Genomic DNA, 17111 nt, shown 5'->3' with positions numbered 1-17111 from the left:
ATGGGGAAAACAGTGTCCTAAAATAGGTCCTATCATCACCATCAGTTGCATTTATTGCACCTACTGTTTGTAGAGCATTGTACTAAGGGATTGGGAGAGTATAATTAAGTTAAAAGACAAGGTCTGGCCTCAAGGAATTTGCATGTAAAGGTGGAGACAGACATATATATTTAGACAGTAGGATATTTAATACTATAAATATAGAAGTGCTACATGTTTGTCTAAGTGCATAAGTGTGTATCCGGCCCAGAATTCCTGAGGTGGTAGCTGGGGGTTTACAACCCGGGAGAAAATAAAAATTAATTGGGAAAGGACTCCTGGAGGAGATGGAGTTTCAGAAGGGCTTTGAAGATGGATAAAAGGTGATGTGGAGGATTCAAAGGGGGAAATTACAAGCAGGAGGAAGGGGTTAGAGAGGGGAGAGATGAGAATAAAGCACAATGAAAAGGTTATCTGAGAGAGGAATGAAGAATGTAAGCTGGCAAGTAGTGGAAGAAGTGAGTGCTAAATCAGAAGGAGAGAGTTGATGCAGTATCTTCAAGTCGATAGTTAGGAGATTCTGCTTGGTGTGGAGATGATTCGGGATTAGGTTACCTTTGAAGGTTTTGAGTAGTGGGGAGATTAATTCATTCAATCGTATTTATTAAGTGCTTACTGCATACAGAACACTGTAATCAGAGTTTGGTGTGGACTAGAGGTGAGCCTGGATGCAGTAGGAGGAAGATGTTGTAGTAAGCAAGTCAAGATATGACAAGTACCTTGGGCCTTACCTTGGTGTCATTTGGATAAAGGGGAAGGGGCAGTTCCAAGAATTGTTATACAGGAAATATTGGCAGGATTTAGCAACAGACCTAATATGAATGTTGAAAGAGATGGAAGAAGCAAGGATAGTGCCAAGTTTTCAGAGGCAGGGAGGATGATGGTGTTTTCAATTGTGATGGGAAAATTAGATGGAGGAGAGGATCTGGGAATGAAGATGGGGAGTTACATTTTAAACATATTGAGTTTAAAATGTTAATAGGATATCCATGTGAAAATGTCCTGGAAGAAAAAGGAAATGTGAGATTTCAGAGGTGATAAGAGGTAGGGGCTAGAAAGATATAATTGAAAGTCATCTGCATGAGATGGCTTTTGCTGATGACTGTCCTCCATTGACAATGTTCCCCTATCCAGTCCCTGAAAGGGAACCCACAGAAGCCACAATCCACCTCAACATGCCAACATAGCTACCCAAGGAATGAATAAACATTCCAGGAAGTCCAAAACAATGCACTTTGCTGGATACAGATGTACTTAGCCATTCCACACCTACACAACCCAGCCAGCAGTTGCCATCCAGTAGAGTTAAGCGAAATCATAATGCGACCAGCCCCTCTCCCAAATCTCACACACTGCTCACTGCTTCCACTCCTAGGGCAGGTCTTCTCACTTCTGATGTTTTCTAGGTGTTTGGGGATTGTTGATCAAAAATCAGGTTGTAGAAGGTCAAGAAGAGAGCTGGAGGAAAGGAAGTGGAGGCAGTGTATATACGATCCATTCTAAGATTTTGGACAGGAATGGGAGCAGAGATGGCATGATAGCTGGAGGGTATTGTGGGATCCAAAGAAGGTATTTTTTAATATAAAGGAGATTTAAACATGTTTGGAAGCAGCAGGGAAGGAACTATTAGAGAGTGAAGGATTGCAGTTGGCTACCAGGGAGATGGAGTGTAGCAGTATATCTGTATTGCTGAGAATTGAGAGGAAGTGGGTGGCTGGGGGAATCAACGGGAACATCCATGAGGATGGTGAAGTCCCTGAGGATCACTGTAAGAAGGAGAAGGAGAATTGGAAGAAGAGAAATGATCCTTTCTGGAGGAAGGACCTTACAAAGTAATAGACAAGGCAATTCTTTCCCAAAATGGATGTGATAGTCTAATACAGTAGATGTTTTTGTCATTTACAAGTAGAATGAGATTTTTAAAAATGTTATATCTAAGCTATACAAGATGATAGCCTCTTTACAGAACACAAATGCATGTACTAAAAAATAACGGTAATATTCTGTCCCTTTGACATAGGGTACCCTAGATTTTGGAGATGGACACCCTATCGGCTTCAAACAATCAGTTTGCTCTTGATCTTAGCAAAAGGCTGGCTGAATCAGCTGCAGGAAAAAACATCTTCTTTTCCCCCTGGAGCATCTCTACCTCCCTGGCTATGGTCTATTTGGGTACAAAAGGTAATACTGCTGCTCAGATAGTGGAGGTACATTCTGACGTTTAACCTCCACATTTTCAAATGACTCTTCAAAAGAATACGAGATTATGGGCAAAACAGGAGGTGGTTTTGTGGGGAGAGTTGAGAGGTAAACTTCAAACATCCTGATAACTTGGGCTAACACCAGCAAAGTGAGGTGGGAAATTGGATACATATTTTCTCTTAATTATGTAGAAATTTAAGATGAAAGCTTTGTTGGTCTTAATTATCCAGCTTTTTAACTTCAATTCTAAACTTTCTTTTGTCAGTGGAGACCAGGCCTTTGTGCAATTGAAAGAAATATCTGACCTTAAATGAATCACATTTAGAACTGAATTTGGATTGCTGTATTCTTGCACAAGATGTTTCCCCAATTCCCTATCAACCAACTGTTATGTACACATTTGTAATTTTATTTATTTTTATTTATGTCTGTCTCCCACCCTTTACACTGCAAGCTCATTGTGGGCAGGAAATGTCCCTGTTTATTGTTATTTTGTACTTTCCCAAATGCTAGGTACAGTGCTCTGCACACAGTAAGTGCTTAATAAATTGATTGATTGAATGAATGAACTCACTGTACAATGCTTTATGTTGGTCTCACAAGGTTGTTTCAAAAGCAAAGAGATAAATAGGGTAATTTCCATACTTTTGGTTTTTATACCTCAAGTTTTTATTATACTCATTTGCTTCTAAAGCTTCAAATTCTCTCCAACACGAATGACTCCCAAATCTACTTCTCCAGCCCTGACTTCTTTCCTCTATAGTTACACATTTCCTTCTGCCTTCACAACATCTCTACTTGAATGTTCGGCCAACACCTCAAACTTAACATGGCCTCATCTTCCCACCCAAACCCGGTTCTCCTGTTTTTCCCATCACTGTAGACTACGCCACTATCCTCCCTGTCTCACAAGCCCGTAACACTGACATTCCTCGACTCATCTCACTCATTCAACCCACATATCCAATCTATCACCAAATTCTGTCAGTTCTACCTTCACAATATTGCTAAAATTTGCCCTTTCTTCTCCATCCAAATGGTTACTATGTTAATTCCAGCACTTACCATATCACACCTTGACTACTGTATCTGTCTCTCTGCTGACCACCCAGCCTCCTGTCTCTCCTCACTCCAGTCTTTACTTTCACTCTCCTGCCCAGGTAATTTTCTAAACAAAACCACTCAGTTCACACCTCCCCCTCCTCTAAATCCTCCAAAGCTTTCTTCCCTATCCACCAAACAGTAACTCCTTACAGTTGGCTTAAAAACACTCAATCAGCTTTATCCCTCCTACCCTACTTACTGATTTCATGCTACAGTCGAGGTCCAGTGAGTAGGTTGGCATTAGAGGAGTGAAGTGTGTGGGCTGTGTTGTAGTAGGGACTGAACGTTTTTGTAGAAAAATGATCTGGGCAGCAGAGTGGAGTATGGACTGGGGTGGGGAGAGACAGGAAGCAGGGCGGTCGGCAAGAAGGCTGATATGGTAATCAAGGAGTGATTGGGTAAGTGCTTGGATTAATTTGGTAGCAGTTTGGATGGAATCTAAAATAATTTAGAGTGGCAGGCAGAGAAACATACATCCTAGCAGATTTCTCTCAGACGCTCCATCTGAATTCATGTATAGAATTTAGACAGGCTTTAATTCTGATGCCCACAGCCTCTGATGATAGCTGTGGCTGTGTATTGACACTTTAGTATCTTTACAATGTGTTCTAAAAGCTCTTTATTATTTTCTGTTCAATTGCCCCTAGTAAAAAACATAAGCACTTGGCTATCCAGAGTGATACTTCCTTATTGATGCTATTTGATTATGGAACTATACTTAAAATGGTTTCAACCACTTTAAAAATATAATTATATTGTTTTGGTCAAGAAAACTTAATTACCCTGTGTACTTAAAGTAGTTACTTCAGACAGCTATTCATCCTAATCTAGACAAAGAAGTGTTCCTTTTTAGAACAGTAAATTTCAAGGGGTCAAAAATGTCTGGCTTCTTACTCCTTGTTTCTTCCTTTAATGCTAATTCATTTTCATCTTGTTTAAATTTATCTTTTCCATTTATGAAGCTAAGTTAAATTATCTATGAAGTCCTTCAGTAGCATTCCAGTTTGGTAGAAAGAAGATCTTCATCATTTTTTTCATCTTGAAAAAGTACTTGCATCATTTCAAATTTGGGAAAACTCAACCTTGCATTTTTTTTAAAATGGTAATTGTTAAGTGTTTACTATGTACCAGGCACTATACTAAGTGCTGGGGTTGATAACAAGCTAATAAGGTTGGACAAAGTCCATGTCCCTCATGGGGCTCACAGTCTTAATCTTCATTTTACAGATGAGGTATCTGAGGCACAGATAAATTAAGTGACTTGCCCAAGGTCTCACAGCAGACAAATGGTGGAGCTGGGATTAGAACTAGGTTCTTCTGACTCCCAGGCCTGTGTGCTATTCCCTCTAGATTGTAAATTTGCGATGGGCAGGGAATGTGTCTGTTTATTGTTATATTGCACTCCCCCAAACTCTTGGTACAGTGTTCTGCACGCAGTAAGCACTCAATAAATACGCTTGACTGACTGACTATCCATTAGGCCATGTTGCTTCTTGTTTAACCATGATTCTTTCAACTGTTTGGTGGTTTCAGTATCTCAAGTTTTATTCTGATATCTACATTTACAACATCGCTAACTATTCCTGTTTTATTTTAAAGGAACTTGGTTTCAGCAAAATTGGAAACATCTACTCTGAATTCCAGTGACTTTTATCTGAAATCAACCATCTCAGCAACGCCTACTTGCTTAAGAGCATCAGCAAGTTATATGGGGAAAAGACATCTCCTTTCAAAGGTGTAAGTTTGCAAACTGAAGGTAAAACAAAAGATTAATGCAGGAAATAATCCCTTTGAGCTAGGCATGAGTGATTATAAACCAAATTATGCAATTATCTTGGAGGAAATTTCTAAGAAACCAATCACCAGGTGGTAGTAGTAGAACGATAGTTGTAGTAATGAAGGTAGTTCAGTGTTCTAAGCACTTGAGAAATACAGCAGCCACAGCACGCCTTTACAAAACCTCAGGAAGACTGTGATCATTATGGCTGTGATTGTGACTGGACCCTGTACGGCAAGGAACCTGAATTTCTGCTCCTCTAGACACAGTACCCTACTGATTTTTCTTTTTATTTTACGCATTTGTCCATGTCTTTATGTTGTCTGAGTGTCTCAGCCAATCAATCAAAGATATTTATTGAGTTCTTACTGGGTACAGATCACTTAATACAGTTGGTAGACACAGTCCCACTCCAAAAGAAGCTTACAGTTAGAGGGGGAGACAGAATTTGGTGACAGATTAAACGTGCAGGTTGAGCCGGAGAGGATTCAAGGATGATACCGAGGTTTTTTTCTACCTTCTCGGCCATCCTTGCACTTTGTCTTTATTCACCCCACCCTCAGCCCCCAGCACTTATGTACATGTCTGTTGTGGGCAGGGAACATGTCTACCAACTTTGGTCTGTTGTATCCTCCCAAGCACTTAATTCAGTGCTCTACACACAATAAACCCTCAATAAATACCACTGATTGACTGATTGAATGATAGAAGGGTCATTCACTGAAGGATTAGATCTGAAGAAGGATAAGCCAGGAACTGACTGGAGGATAGAGCTAGGCAGAACAGAATTTTCTGAGTCTCCATCTGAGGATCTAGTTGTCACATCAGCTTCAGATCCAGGATAAATTGATTCAATGGCCAGGTCCTCATATCACCAAATGTCTGTGGATTCTAAATATTGAAAACCTGCTGGGACTCTTCTTTAAACACCTCTATTCCCTAATGTATCACAAGTTAGTTGTGGGTAGGGAATGTGTCTGTTATATTGTTATACTGTACTCTCCCAAGCACTTAGTACAGTATTCGGCACACAGTAGATCCTCAATAAATATGATTGACTGACTCAAATCAGAATTGGGGGTAGCAAAGGGTTGCTGGCACTAGGCAGTCATTTTCTCCCTGTTGCCAAAATCCTGTGTCGTGAAGATCAAGCTTCTTGATCTAGGACATCATTCTGCTCCCAGTCCACACGTATTCCTGCCTAGAGGTCATCAAGATAATGGGCTAATCTTCCCCTTGCCTCTAGATATCAATCAATCAATCATTGGTATTTATTGAGTGCTTGCTATGTGCAGAGTATTGTACTCAAGAGAGTACAATTCAATGGAGTGAGCAAGCACATTTCCTGCCCACAGTGATATTCTCTGCTCTGGTCCTAGAGGCTCTTGGCTCAACAGGAGACTATACCCCTAATGTTTTTTTTCTAATGTTTCCCTCATTTTCAGTTGTTCACCAAGCTCATTGTTTCCCTGGTTTGTCTTTAACTGCAAGAATAGATGCTGAATATTAACTTCCTCTTGTACCTTCCAGGATTTTTTACAGAACATGAAGAAGTATTTTTCAGCTGATCCGCAGTTAGTTAATTTTGGGGAAGCTGAAAAAGTCAGGAAAGAAATCAATTCCTAGGTTGAAAACTGGACTGAGGGTGAGCTTAAAACCAACTCTGACATCGATTTCTTTTCATCTAAGAAAGAAATTTTCATTTTATTTTTATTGGAAAGAATATGAATTTATTTTTGTTTATCTAAATGTGTGTGTGTGTGAGTGTTTATGTGTGTGTTCTGATGTGCGTTCTTAATTAGCATTGGGGGACCCTGTATTTAGACCCCAGAGACCTCCTGCTCCAGCCCCCTGACTCATTTAGGTGAATGACTCATCCCTTCAGTACTGGGGGCTGTTGTTTCTATTTTTAAAATATTTCCAAGGATAGAGAATCCTCAGTTTAGCTTGATAGCCCCTCCCGGTGCTTTTCTAGACAGGCAAGAGGTTCTTCTTATACCTCCTGCTGTAATTCACTGCATTTTCTCTGGACATGGAGAACAGCAAAACTAGATGGTGTTTGTTCTACAGGAGTTCCATTCCCAGGAAAAAAACTACAAAATTCCTTACAATACTCCCTCCGTGAATTAGAAAGTCCTGCATAAGTGCAAAAATCCTTAGGTACCAGCAAAAAAGAGTGAGCCGCTCTGTTTCAGGGGAGCCACGAAGTTCTGCTACTTCTCCATTTGTCTGTCTCTATGTCAGATAGACCCCAGTTCAGGACTGCGGGAAGGTGCCAAATGTGGTAAAAAAAAAGTCCAAGTGACACTTCAGTCCCTGCTCAGTCCAGGGAGTATAGCTGTTCTTTGTTCATGCTGAGCACTTTTGGTTTCACCCCCAAACAGTGCTTTGGGCTATCTCTAGAGTTCACACCACGATACTGCATCCTGGGGCAAAGGATGAACATGCCTTCTACTCCCTCTTGCCAACTACAAGTCTTTAGCAATTCCTAAGACAACCCTCTCTCCCTCATTCTTAGGAGAAATCAGTTTCAGCTGCCTTTCTTACCATAAAGTGCTCATTTTGAGAAGCCAGACCCAAATGCAAAGACAATGCAGAGGAAGGGCAAATAGGAAGAGATGTGATTTTAGTAGGACTTTGAAGATGATGTGAGAGGTGGTCTGTCAGATATGAATAAGGAGAGAATTCCAAGCCAGAGGAAGGATGTGAGCAAGAGATCAGTAGTGAGAAAGAGGAGTTCAAGGTACAGTGAGTAGGTTGGTGTTAGAGGAGCAAAGTGTGCAGGCTGGGTTCTAGGAGGAGATCAGTGAGGTGAGGTAGGCTGGGGAGAGCTGATTAAATGTCTTAAAGTCAATGGTGAGTTTCCATCTGATGCAGAGATGGTTGGGTAACCATTGGAGGGTTTTGAGGAGAAGGAAGACATGGACTGAACATTTTTTTAATAAAAATGATCTAGACAGCAGAGCGAAGTATGGATGGGAGAGGGGAAGGATAGGAGGCAGGAAGATGAGCAAGGAGGCTGATGCAGTAAAGTGTGATATGCTAAGTGCTTGGATCAGCATGGTAGTACTTTGGATGGAGAGGAAAGAAAGGGTGGATTCTAGAGATGTGAAGATAGAACCAAAAGGTTGGTGACAGACTGAATATGTGGGATGAATCAGAGTGTGTCGAGGATAATGAAAAGGTTGCTGGCTTGTGAGACAAGGAGGATTCTGCAAAAAAGGCACATTGGGCTAACACACTAATGATTTATTTTTAATGGTAAACAGAGAATACACATCTCTTGAAATAGGTTTTTAATCTGTCTATTCAAGTCAGTTAGGGTACTGCAAGGGCTTAGGAGGAGACTGTGAAAGGAGCAAGGTCTTTCAGGACTTGTGGAAAAAACAATGTTATCTTGAAGTGAAAGAGTATACTAAGAAATATCAGTCTTAAACTTTGAGTACTATCATGAAAGAGCACTAAATGAAGAGTATTACAGTGGGGGATGACTGTATATTTAATATACATCTTTATTAGTAGAAATGCCATTTTGTGTGACATGAAATGAATGGGGAAGTAGGAAAAAGGAAATGACTTCCAGAAGGGCCTCCTGTAACATCTTCATTGGGGATCTTCAACAATCCTCTCTGAATCCTCTCTGACTGGTGAGGGGAAGAATGGGTGAAGAAAGAAATGGAAGTATCAGTTGATCAATCAGTGGTATTTATTGAACACTTACTATGCGCAGAGCACTGTACTAAGCACTTGGGAGAGTATAAACAAGGAAAAATTAAAAATAGAAAGTTGTTCCAAGTTTGCTATAAATCTTTCTGCTGTGGAAATGCATCTTCTTTCACTAATCTCCTAGACAGCAAGGATCATGCCTTTCAGAATTAATTTCTGAATAGGCTATAGTATAATACCATGCTTGTGAGGTTGCTGGATAGACTTCTTCTGACTAGAAAAGACAATGAAAATTCATGTATTGGAATTTAAAAATAGCACTTTTTGCCTCACTTAAAATTTTTTTTTTCCATTTGTTTTTGTCTCTAGGTAAAATTCCAGATCTTCTGCCTGATGGTTCTCTTGACTCTTTGACCAAAATGGTACTAGTTAATGCTATCTACGTCAAAGGAAAATGGGAACAGAAATTCATGATCCAAGATACTACTGAGAAACCTTTCAGACTAAACAAGGTATGGACCCTTGTCTGAATGTTACTAAATAATAACAATCTTTTCCAGGCCATTTTAGAGTTGTTTCCACTGCATTATTTTCACCTATCTTGAACTAAACTCCCTCTTCTTTGATAATCCTCTGCTTACTTAAAATCCTTCCCCTTCCATAAAGCCTTCCCAGATAAGGCCATCAGATCTTGGTCTAGATGCCCTTTCTGTTTTTTTATGGAATTTGTTATGTGATTACTATGTGCCAGGCACTGCTCAAAGCACTAGGGTAGATACAAGCTAATCAGGTTGGATACAGTCCCTGTTCCACATGGGGCTCACACTTTTAATCCCCATTTTACAGATGAAGTAACTGAGGCACTGAGAAGTTGTGACTTGCCCAAGGAGTCTCTTGCTCTTCTTCCTCATTATCCTTCTCTTCAGGGTCAACAGTCATGATTATTGAAACCACCATCTCCACCATGTTTGATTAATCTTGGACCATGTTTTCACCTTGGCCACTTTTCAATCCAGTGGTCCCAAGGGTAACATGGCCCAAGACAAGCTATTTCCCTTGTGGCCATCACCAACATGAGAATCAGCATGGCCTAGTGGATACCATCTAGGCCTGGAAGCCAGAAGGACCTGGGTTCTAATCCTATTCTGCCACTTGTCTGCTGTGTGACCTTGGGCAAGTCACTTCACTTTTCTGTGCCTCAGTTACCACATCTGTAAAATGGGGGTTAAGGGGATTAAGACTATGAGCCCCATGTGGGACATGGACTGTGTCCAACCTGATTAGCTTGTATCTACCCCAGCATTTAATACAGTGCTTGGCACACAGTCAGTGCTTAACAAATACTATTAAAAAAACAACCCAAACCACTCCCATCACCATCACAACCTGGACAGAAACAGTGTTTTGCCCTCAGGAAAGGAATGTGGCAGAGGGAGAGCATAAGCTACTAATGATAACAATGGTACTTTTTACTAAATGTCTTCCATATGCCAAGGTATAAAATAACCAATTTGGGCACTGTTCCTGCCAACACAGAACTCACAGTTTAGGTGGGAGGAGAATGGATATTTTATCCCCATCTTACAAATGAGGCAACTGAAGCACAAGGAAATTAGTGTCTTGTCCAAGGTAAAGCGGCAGGCAAATGGTGGGAGCAGGATTAGAACCTGGGTCTCCTGATACCCAGCATTGTGCTCTTTCCACTAGACTTAATCAAACAATGGCATTTATTGAGTGCTTACTATGTGCAGAGCACTTTACTAAATGCTTGGGAGAGTACAATACAACAAAGTTGATATCAGAAGGAAGTTAAAAATGATTAAGACTTGTGGGAACCTTTGGCTTAGAAGAAACTCAACAATTTTAGGTCTTATTTTATCTAAAAAACATTCCACGTTGGTAGTTCTTCCAGTTTCAAAAAGATAATTTCTTTCCACATTTTAAGACAACAACTAAACCAGTGCAAATGATGTCAATGAGAAAAATTCTTCATATATTTCAAGTAGAAGAGCCACCAACCAAGATCTTTGAGCTCCACTATAACAACTGTGAAATTAACATGTTCATTCTGCTCCCATATGATCTCAACGGCTTACAAGAGGTAAATATTTTTTTCAGTCTGACAGGAAAAGAGTGATTCAATATTTCTCATGCTTCACAGAAAAGTAAAGAAAGTATTAACTCTATCCTGTAATTAGTGACAACCAACTATTTAAATAAGCCTCAGGAGAAAAGTGAAAGAATTTATTATCCAAAACTTTTTCTAGTTTTTCCTAACTTCTGATTTATGCTATCATTGTGCTATTTTGGCACTGTCAATACTAAAACTGTGGGACACATCTTCAACTTTTATTAAACTTTTGGCTTCCCCACCTTAGCCCAATTTCCTCTGGGTCGGGATTCATTTTTTTAGTCTGTGATTTCTTACTGATCTACACTGTAAATGAAATATTTCAAAACCACCCAGACAAACTCCTTTTTCTTTCTATGATAGTAATTAGTTCAACAGAGATACCTAATCTGTAGGTATATCTGTGTACCTACCTATCATCTATCTACCTATACACGTATGTATATCTGCACACACACACACACACACACACACACACACACACACACACACACACACATCTTTAAATATAACTTGTGACTACAAATGCACTTGGCTTGCGTTCATAAGTTATCAATCAATAGAATGTATTGAGTGCTGACTAGAGCACTGTACTAAATTTGATTGAGAATAATAAAGTTAGTAGACAAAATCCCTAATCTCAAGGATCTTAAAATCTAGGAGGCAAGGACAGTTACTAAAATAAATGAAAAGTAAGGGGAGTCAACAGAGTATAAAGATATCTGTGTATATATATGCTATATTGGATTTGTCGGTTTGTTAAGGTTCTTGAGGACAAAGACAGCATCTTCTTATTTCTACTACTTCTTACTTCTCTCACCTACATACTGTAAGCTCCTTGTGAGCGGGAAACATGTCTACCAACTCTGTTGTATTATACTCTTACCAATGCTTAGTACAGTGGTCTGAATGCAGTAAGTGCTCAATAAATACCACTGATTGGATTGATCTATAGTATAATCCTACGTGCCCAGTATAGTGCTATGGACATAGTTGGCATCATGATGATGATGATGTTGATTTCAGAATACTGGGAGACTCTGAGTGTCAAGTACCTTAGAGGATTGAATCTTATAGACTTGAATACAGTGTGAAAATAACTCTCTGTCAGACTACAGTTTTTTTAGTCACACCTCCTGACATGAATAAGATTTAATTTTCCCACCCCAATCTTCAAGTCTAACACATGAGCAGGAATATATGGGGTAATAACTGAAAGGGGACCCACAGAAGCCAGGAGGGCAAAATAACTTATTTCAAAACCTACTGAAGCACAATGACAAACATTGTGACCTAACAGTGGACTTCTGGCTGATCTCCACAACAGACAGACCAGGCTAAGGAGTAGCCAGTTAGGGAAGGGATTGACCTTCCCTAAGCAGATGCTTTGCCAAGAGACTGAGCAATTAGATCTATTAGAACAGCAAGTATCAATTCCAAATATGCCAACAATGCAAGAGGGATGACAGGTCATGGATGTCTCTTCAGCAATATGCTCAACTTTCAGTGATGCTATCTTCCAAAACAAGGTCATGAGCAAATAGTCTGAGCAGGGAGAATTCATGTTCTACAAAGGGAAGTGATTGTTTACCTCTCTGGTTCCAAATGAAAAAAGAAAGTGTAATTTGCAGAGGTATGTGCATTGCTGGGTACTGATGGTGTGATGTGGTTACATCAGTATTGTTTCATCGATAAGATAGTGTCTGGATTTTGTGAACCTTCACAGCACCTCTTTATTTAACTAAACCTTTCCTCTCCACTTACAATTTTCTCTCTACTTTGATTTTAACAATTCATCTGGAAAATGAAATTACATATGAGAAGTTAAATGACTGGACTTGTGCTGACATGATGGATACAGGTGAAGTGCAAGTATATCTACCCAGATTCAAGATGGAAGAGAGTTATGACCTCAAATCCACACTGATCAGCATGGGAATGAGAGATCCCTTCAGTCAGGGCAGAGCTGATTTCTCTGGAATATCGGAGAGAAGAGATCTGTTCCTTTCGCATGTTTTTCATAAGGCTTTTGTGGAAGTCAATGAGGAAGGCACAGAAGCAGCAGCTGGCATTGGGAGTGTCTTGACAGTACAAATGACATATCCTTTGATTACTTTTAATGCAGATCACCTGTTCCTCTTTTTCATCAGACATAACCACACTAATAACATTCTCTTCCTTGGCAGGTTCTGTTCCCCTTAGATTGTATGTTGTTCATACACCTGGGCCACAATTCAGTCATATTTTGGATTTTTCTTGTACTCCTTAATTTTTCCAAAGCAATTTCATACAAATGATCTCTTTTTATCCTCAAAATTCCTGGGTTGTAGGAAGAGGCAGCTAATATCATCCCCATTTTCTCATGAGAAAACTGAGGTCGAGAGGTGATGACAGTGCAGAAATGGGACTAAGAGGCCAGTTCTCCTAACTTCAGACCTGTGGATCACATCACCTCCTGTTTTCAGTACTGGAAATGCACCAAAAAGTTATAAAAGACAAAATTTTAAGAGAAAACTCTATTGCTACTCAGATGGTTTGAAAATCAAAATGGAAGTTTCAGACAAAGTGAACAAGTCTTGGAATACTGGATAAGTGAATTTCAAATGTATTACTGTGCCTTGGCCTAGTGAACAGATTCATAATAGCAATTTAACTACAGTTGTGCATTCATCCTTGCTGTTTTTCAACATATTTAGTTTGGAAGATTTATATTTCATTTTTAACTTCTTTTGTGTTTTAGAGAATTTTGTTTGCTATTCCACCACATGCTTCATATATAATATTCATGCTGCAGCTCTGCCTGGCTTCCTATTGACTGCTTCAAGGATATTATCTACTCAACATACAGTGAATGAGATAAGGCAAACCCATATAAAAGCATATGTCATTGTCTCAAGCTAATGCTTTGACTCTATTATGTAATGCTGAATGAGCACAGAAATATTTGCTCTTCTTATGAACATTTTTAAAGTAAAATTTAACCCACTCTTTTTAGATGTTTCATTACTTTGAGAAACATAGAAGCCAAAATATGCAATTCATTGACATGCCAACCTCTTCAGTATAGTGCTCTGTACAATCTGTTGCTCAGTTCAGTGCTCTGCACAAAGTGGGTGGTCAGTGAATAATGTTGAATTGTATTCTCCCAAACACTCTCCCAACCATTGATTGATTGACTGAATAAGCCCTCTAGTCATTCCCCTTCCTGGAATGGGCAGGATTGGAAATCCCTGCCTAATGAACTCCTCTCCTGAACACTTTCTGCTGCCTTCATCCTTCATCTCTTACCTGAGCACTCCTCTGACCAGCAAGGAGATAATTCGGAGTCTAGTCAGCCATTCACCCCTTCTGGGATAAGCTACAGGAAACTTGGAGGAAATGATTTCTTTTTCATCCTTTAACTTCCCAGGTAAAATAATCTCCTGGTCTTCCCATGCTGATAGGGCAGGACAGACCCCCTGGTTAGATAACTGAATTAAGTTTAGAATAGGTGCTTTGCAAGTAGTATTAATGAATTAATTAGGTAACAGAAAGGAATTCCAACCCCAATCATCTTTCCCTTTCTCTAACAATTTCCCCCCTTTCCTTACACCCCTTTTAACTTCCCTTTGGGCATATGTTCTTTGGGTCCTTTCCCTTTTTCTTTTGGGGTGTGCCAGGTTCCAGCCTCACTCTTTCCAAGCCCTGCCCCTAGGAACTTTGGATGCCAGGGTAAACCTACTGCTGCCCCTCATGATCATTTCTTCCATTGGAGGTATAGAGTCACCCTTCTCTGTGGCCTTAGTGTTTGGATCCCTTCATGGAGTGACCGGTACCTTACACTATCTCTTCCCAAAACTTTCACTTCCCTCTGCCCACTGGCATTGTGGGTGAGAGGCACCTGTGCTGGAGTCAGATAAATGCAAAGGGTACACCCCACCCCTATGTTCACCTCATTGAGCATTGAGGTTTCCCCCATCGATGGCTCCGAATCTTTTTTTAAGGTTCCCATCATGACCTTCCCCCATGGGCAACCCCTTTGGTCTCTCTGGTGTGTACTTGGGGTTAGGTATCTCAGGGCCTCCCCTCAGGGTGCACTTGGAGAGTTTTCAGTACTCTACCAGTCTTGAATTCAGGAGGGAGAGTCAAGCAGAGGCATACCCATTCCATTCCTAGCTTGGCCAATGGCTAGCGAGTGGAAGGCAATCTGCTACAAGTTAAAACTTCCTTTGTGCTGGACAGCAGCGGCATGGGAGTGATCTGAGGATGGAGACTCAAGTTTACTATGTGGGAGGAGGCAATGGTAAACCACTTCCAAGAAAGTGTTTTTTACCAAGAAAACTCTATGGATTCACTAACAGAATGACTGTAGATGGAGGTGGGGCGTTCTGGAAGACTTGTGTCTATGGTGTCGTTATGGGTCGGAGATGACTCGACAGCATAAGACTAAACAAGATCTCAGGGCTTTGGGCTGGAGCTCTTTTTTACTCGCTGGTAGGGGCAACTGTCTCCCAGCTCCCACTGCCTCTTCTGGCCAGTACCAGCCCACCTTAATCAGCCTGGTTTTACCTGCTCTGGGCTGCTTTCATTCACCTCCCATTAAGTTTGCCACACTTCTTTTGCTCTTGTCTACTCTCCACTTACAACATCTCTCTGGGCCTTGCCTGAATCCCTTCTAAGTAGTCAAAACCTTTGACCCTCATGTGATTCATCAGCTTTGTTGACATCCCACAAATTTCCTGGACCTTCAGCATCAGGGAATCCCTTTTTTTTCCCAGAGTTTCCCACCCTCCAACTCCAGATGCTGTGTCCAAAGCTTCTTCATCCACAGCTGCAGTCAGCCTTGCTCTTGCTGAACAAGACCCTGCTGAAGTTTCATCCAAATGAAAAGCTGCTCCAATGGATCAAAATCCTTTCCCTCAATCAGGATGCCTTCGCTCAAACAAGCTTCAAGAGTAGCTTGGGAAACAGACAACCCGGTTAATAATAGTAATAATAATAATTATTATTATGGTATTTGTTAAGCGCTTACTATATGCCAGGCACTGCACTAAGCGCTGGGGTGGATACAACCAAATTGGGTTAGACATAGTCCCTGTTCCACTTGGGGCTCACGGTTTCAATCCCCATTTTGCAGATGAGGTAGCTGAGGTGCAGAGAAGTAAAGTGACTTGCCCAAGGTCACACAGCAGACAAGTGGCAGAGTGGAGATTCGAACTCATTACTTTCTGTGTCCCAGGCCCGTGCTCTATCCACTAGGCCACACTGCTTCTCACCTCTCTGCTCCTTCCCAAGACCACAATCAAACTTCCAAAAGCTTTGATGGAAGTTAAGGGAAAAAACGGTCCTGCAACTGAAAAATTTGAAGCACAGCCCTGAGAAAGAAACATTTAAAAAAGAAAAAAAATCGTGACAGTTTAGTTTTCTTCTACTCCATAAGTAATTCTGCTTCCCTCTAGTGGCCATTTATGAAATAACCGCTAGTTTATTTTTTTCCTCTCTCCCAGAGCGAACCACTTTTGGGTCACCATTCTTGAATCTGAAACCTCACGAACCCCCATATCAGTGCCAGGGGCCAAATCTATCCCACCCCTCGTCACCGGAGGTGTCATTCTGGAGTTAGGCAAGCCTTCCTAAAATGCCGCCTTTTCCGGAAAACATTCCTTGATCAATTCCCTGTGTTCCAGGGCTAGCTTCAGACAATTGGCTGTCCTGATGCAAATATTCAAAGTGCTGCCCCCCACAAGACATATGGCATAATCACGTAAAGTTGTGCCCATAGCACCACTTGATGACATGAGTTCGTGTGTAGCAGGAAAGACTAATGGGGGATCTACAATCCCAGCCAGATTGGACACAAAAACGGTTGTCTCATGTGTTGTTGTGCTTAATGTTTGCAATGCCCAGTGCTGTTTTCCCTTTTGCCTCCTCGTCTTTTACCACGCGAAGTTTTTGCTCAGAGAGCCACTTTGTTCCAGATGGTAGTGTGCTGTGCAGGTCTATTCTCAGCAGTTCATTCAGTTTTCAGTTGGAATGCATTAACGCAGACCATTGAATGGGGGACTGGGATCAAGCTGGGGACCTTTCGCCTCCCCGCTCTCTGAGTTCCATCAAACCATCTGAGTTAATAGTAATGTTGGTATTTGTTAAGCGCTTACTATGTGCCGAGCACTGTTCTAAGCGCTGGGGTAGACATAGGGGAATCAGGTTGTC

General features: G+C 40.9%; 1 protein-coding gene and 1 non-coding gene across 2 annotated transcripts; both read left to right on the top strand.

Moving 5' to 3' along the window:
- Positions 1 to 2078: 2078 nt before the first annotated feature.
- On the top strand, positions 2079 to 13121 carry LOC100082748 (serpin B10). The gene is given in 6 exon segments (XM_007670563.1): positions 2079 to 2246; positions 4879 to 5082; positions 6653 to 6767; positions 9158 to 9300; positions 10734 to 10889; positions 12717 to 13121. Coding segments are annotated over 6 exon segments (1191 nt in total).
- Positions 13122 to 14979: 1858 nt separating this feature from the next.
- LOC114807481 lies at positions 14980 to 15116 on the top strand. The gene has a single exon (XR_003755542.1). It is a non-coding gene; the product is annotated as a small nucleolar RNA SNORA7 (small nucleolar RNA).
- The last annotated feature ends 1995 nt before the right edge of the window (positions 15117 to 17111 follow it).

The sequence above is a fragment of the Ornithorhynchus anatinus genome, chromosome X2 (genome assembly GCF_004115215.2).
Source record: "Ornithorhynchus anatinus isolate Pmale09 chromosome X2, mOrnAna1.pri.v4, whole genome shotgun sequence".
NCBI classification, from domain to species: Eukaryota; Metazoa; Chordata; class Mammalia; order Monotremata; family Ornithorhynchidae; genus Ornithorhynchus; species Ornithorhynchus anatinus.
Note: the sequence above shows the minus strand (reverse complement) of the source record. Positions and strands in the feature narration are given on the sequence as shown.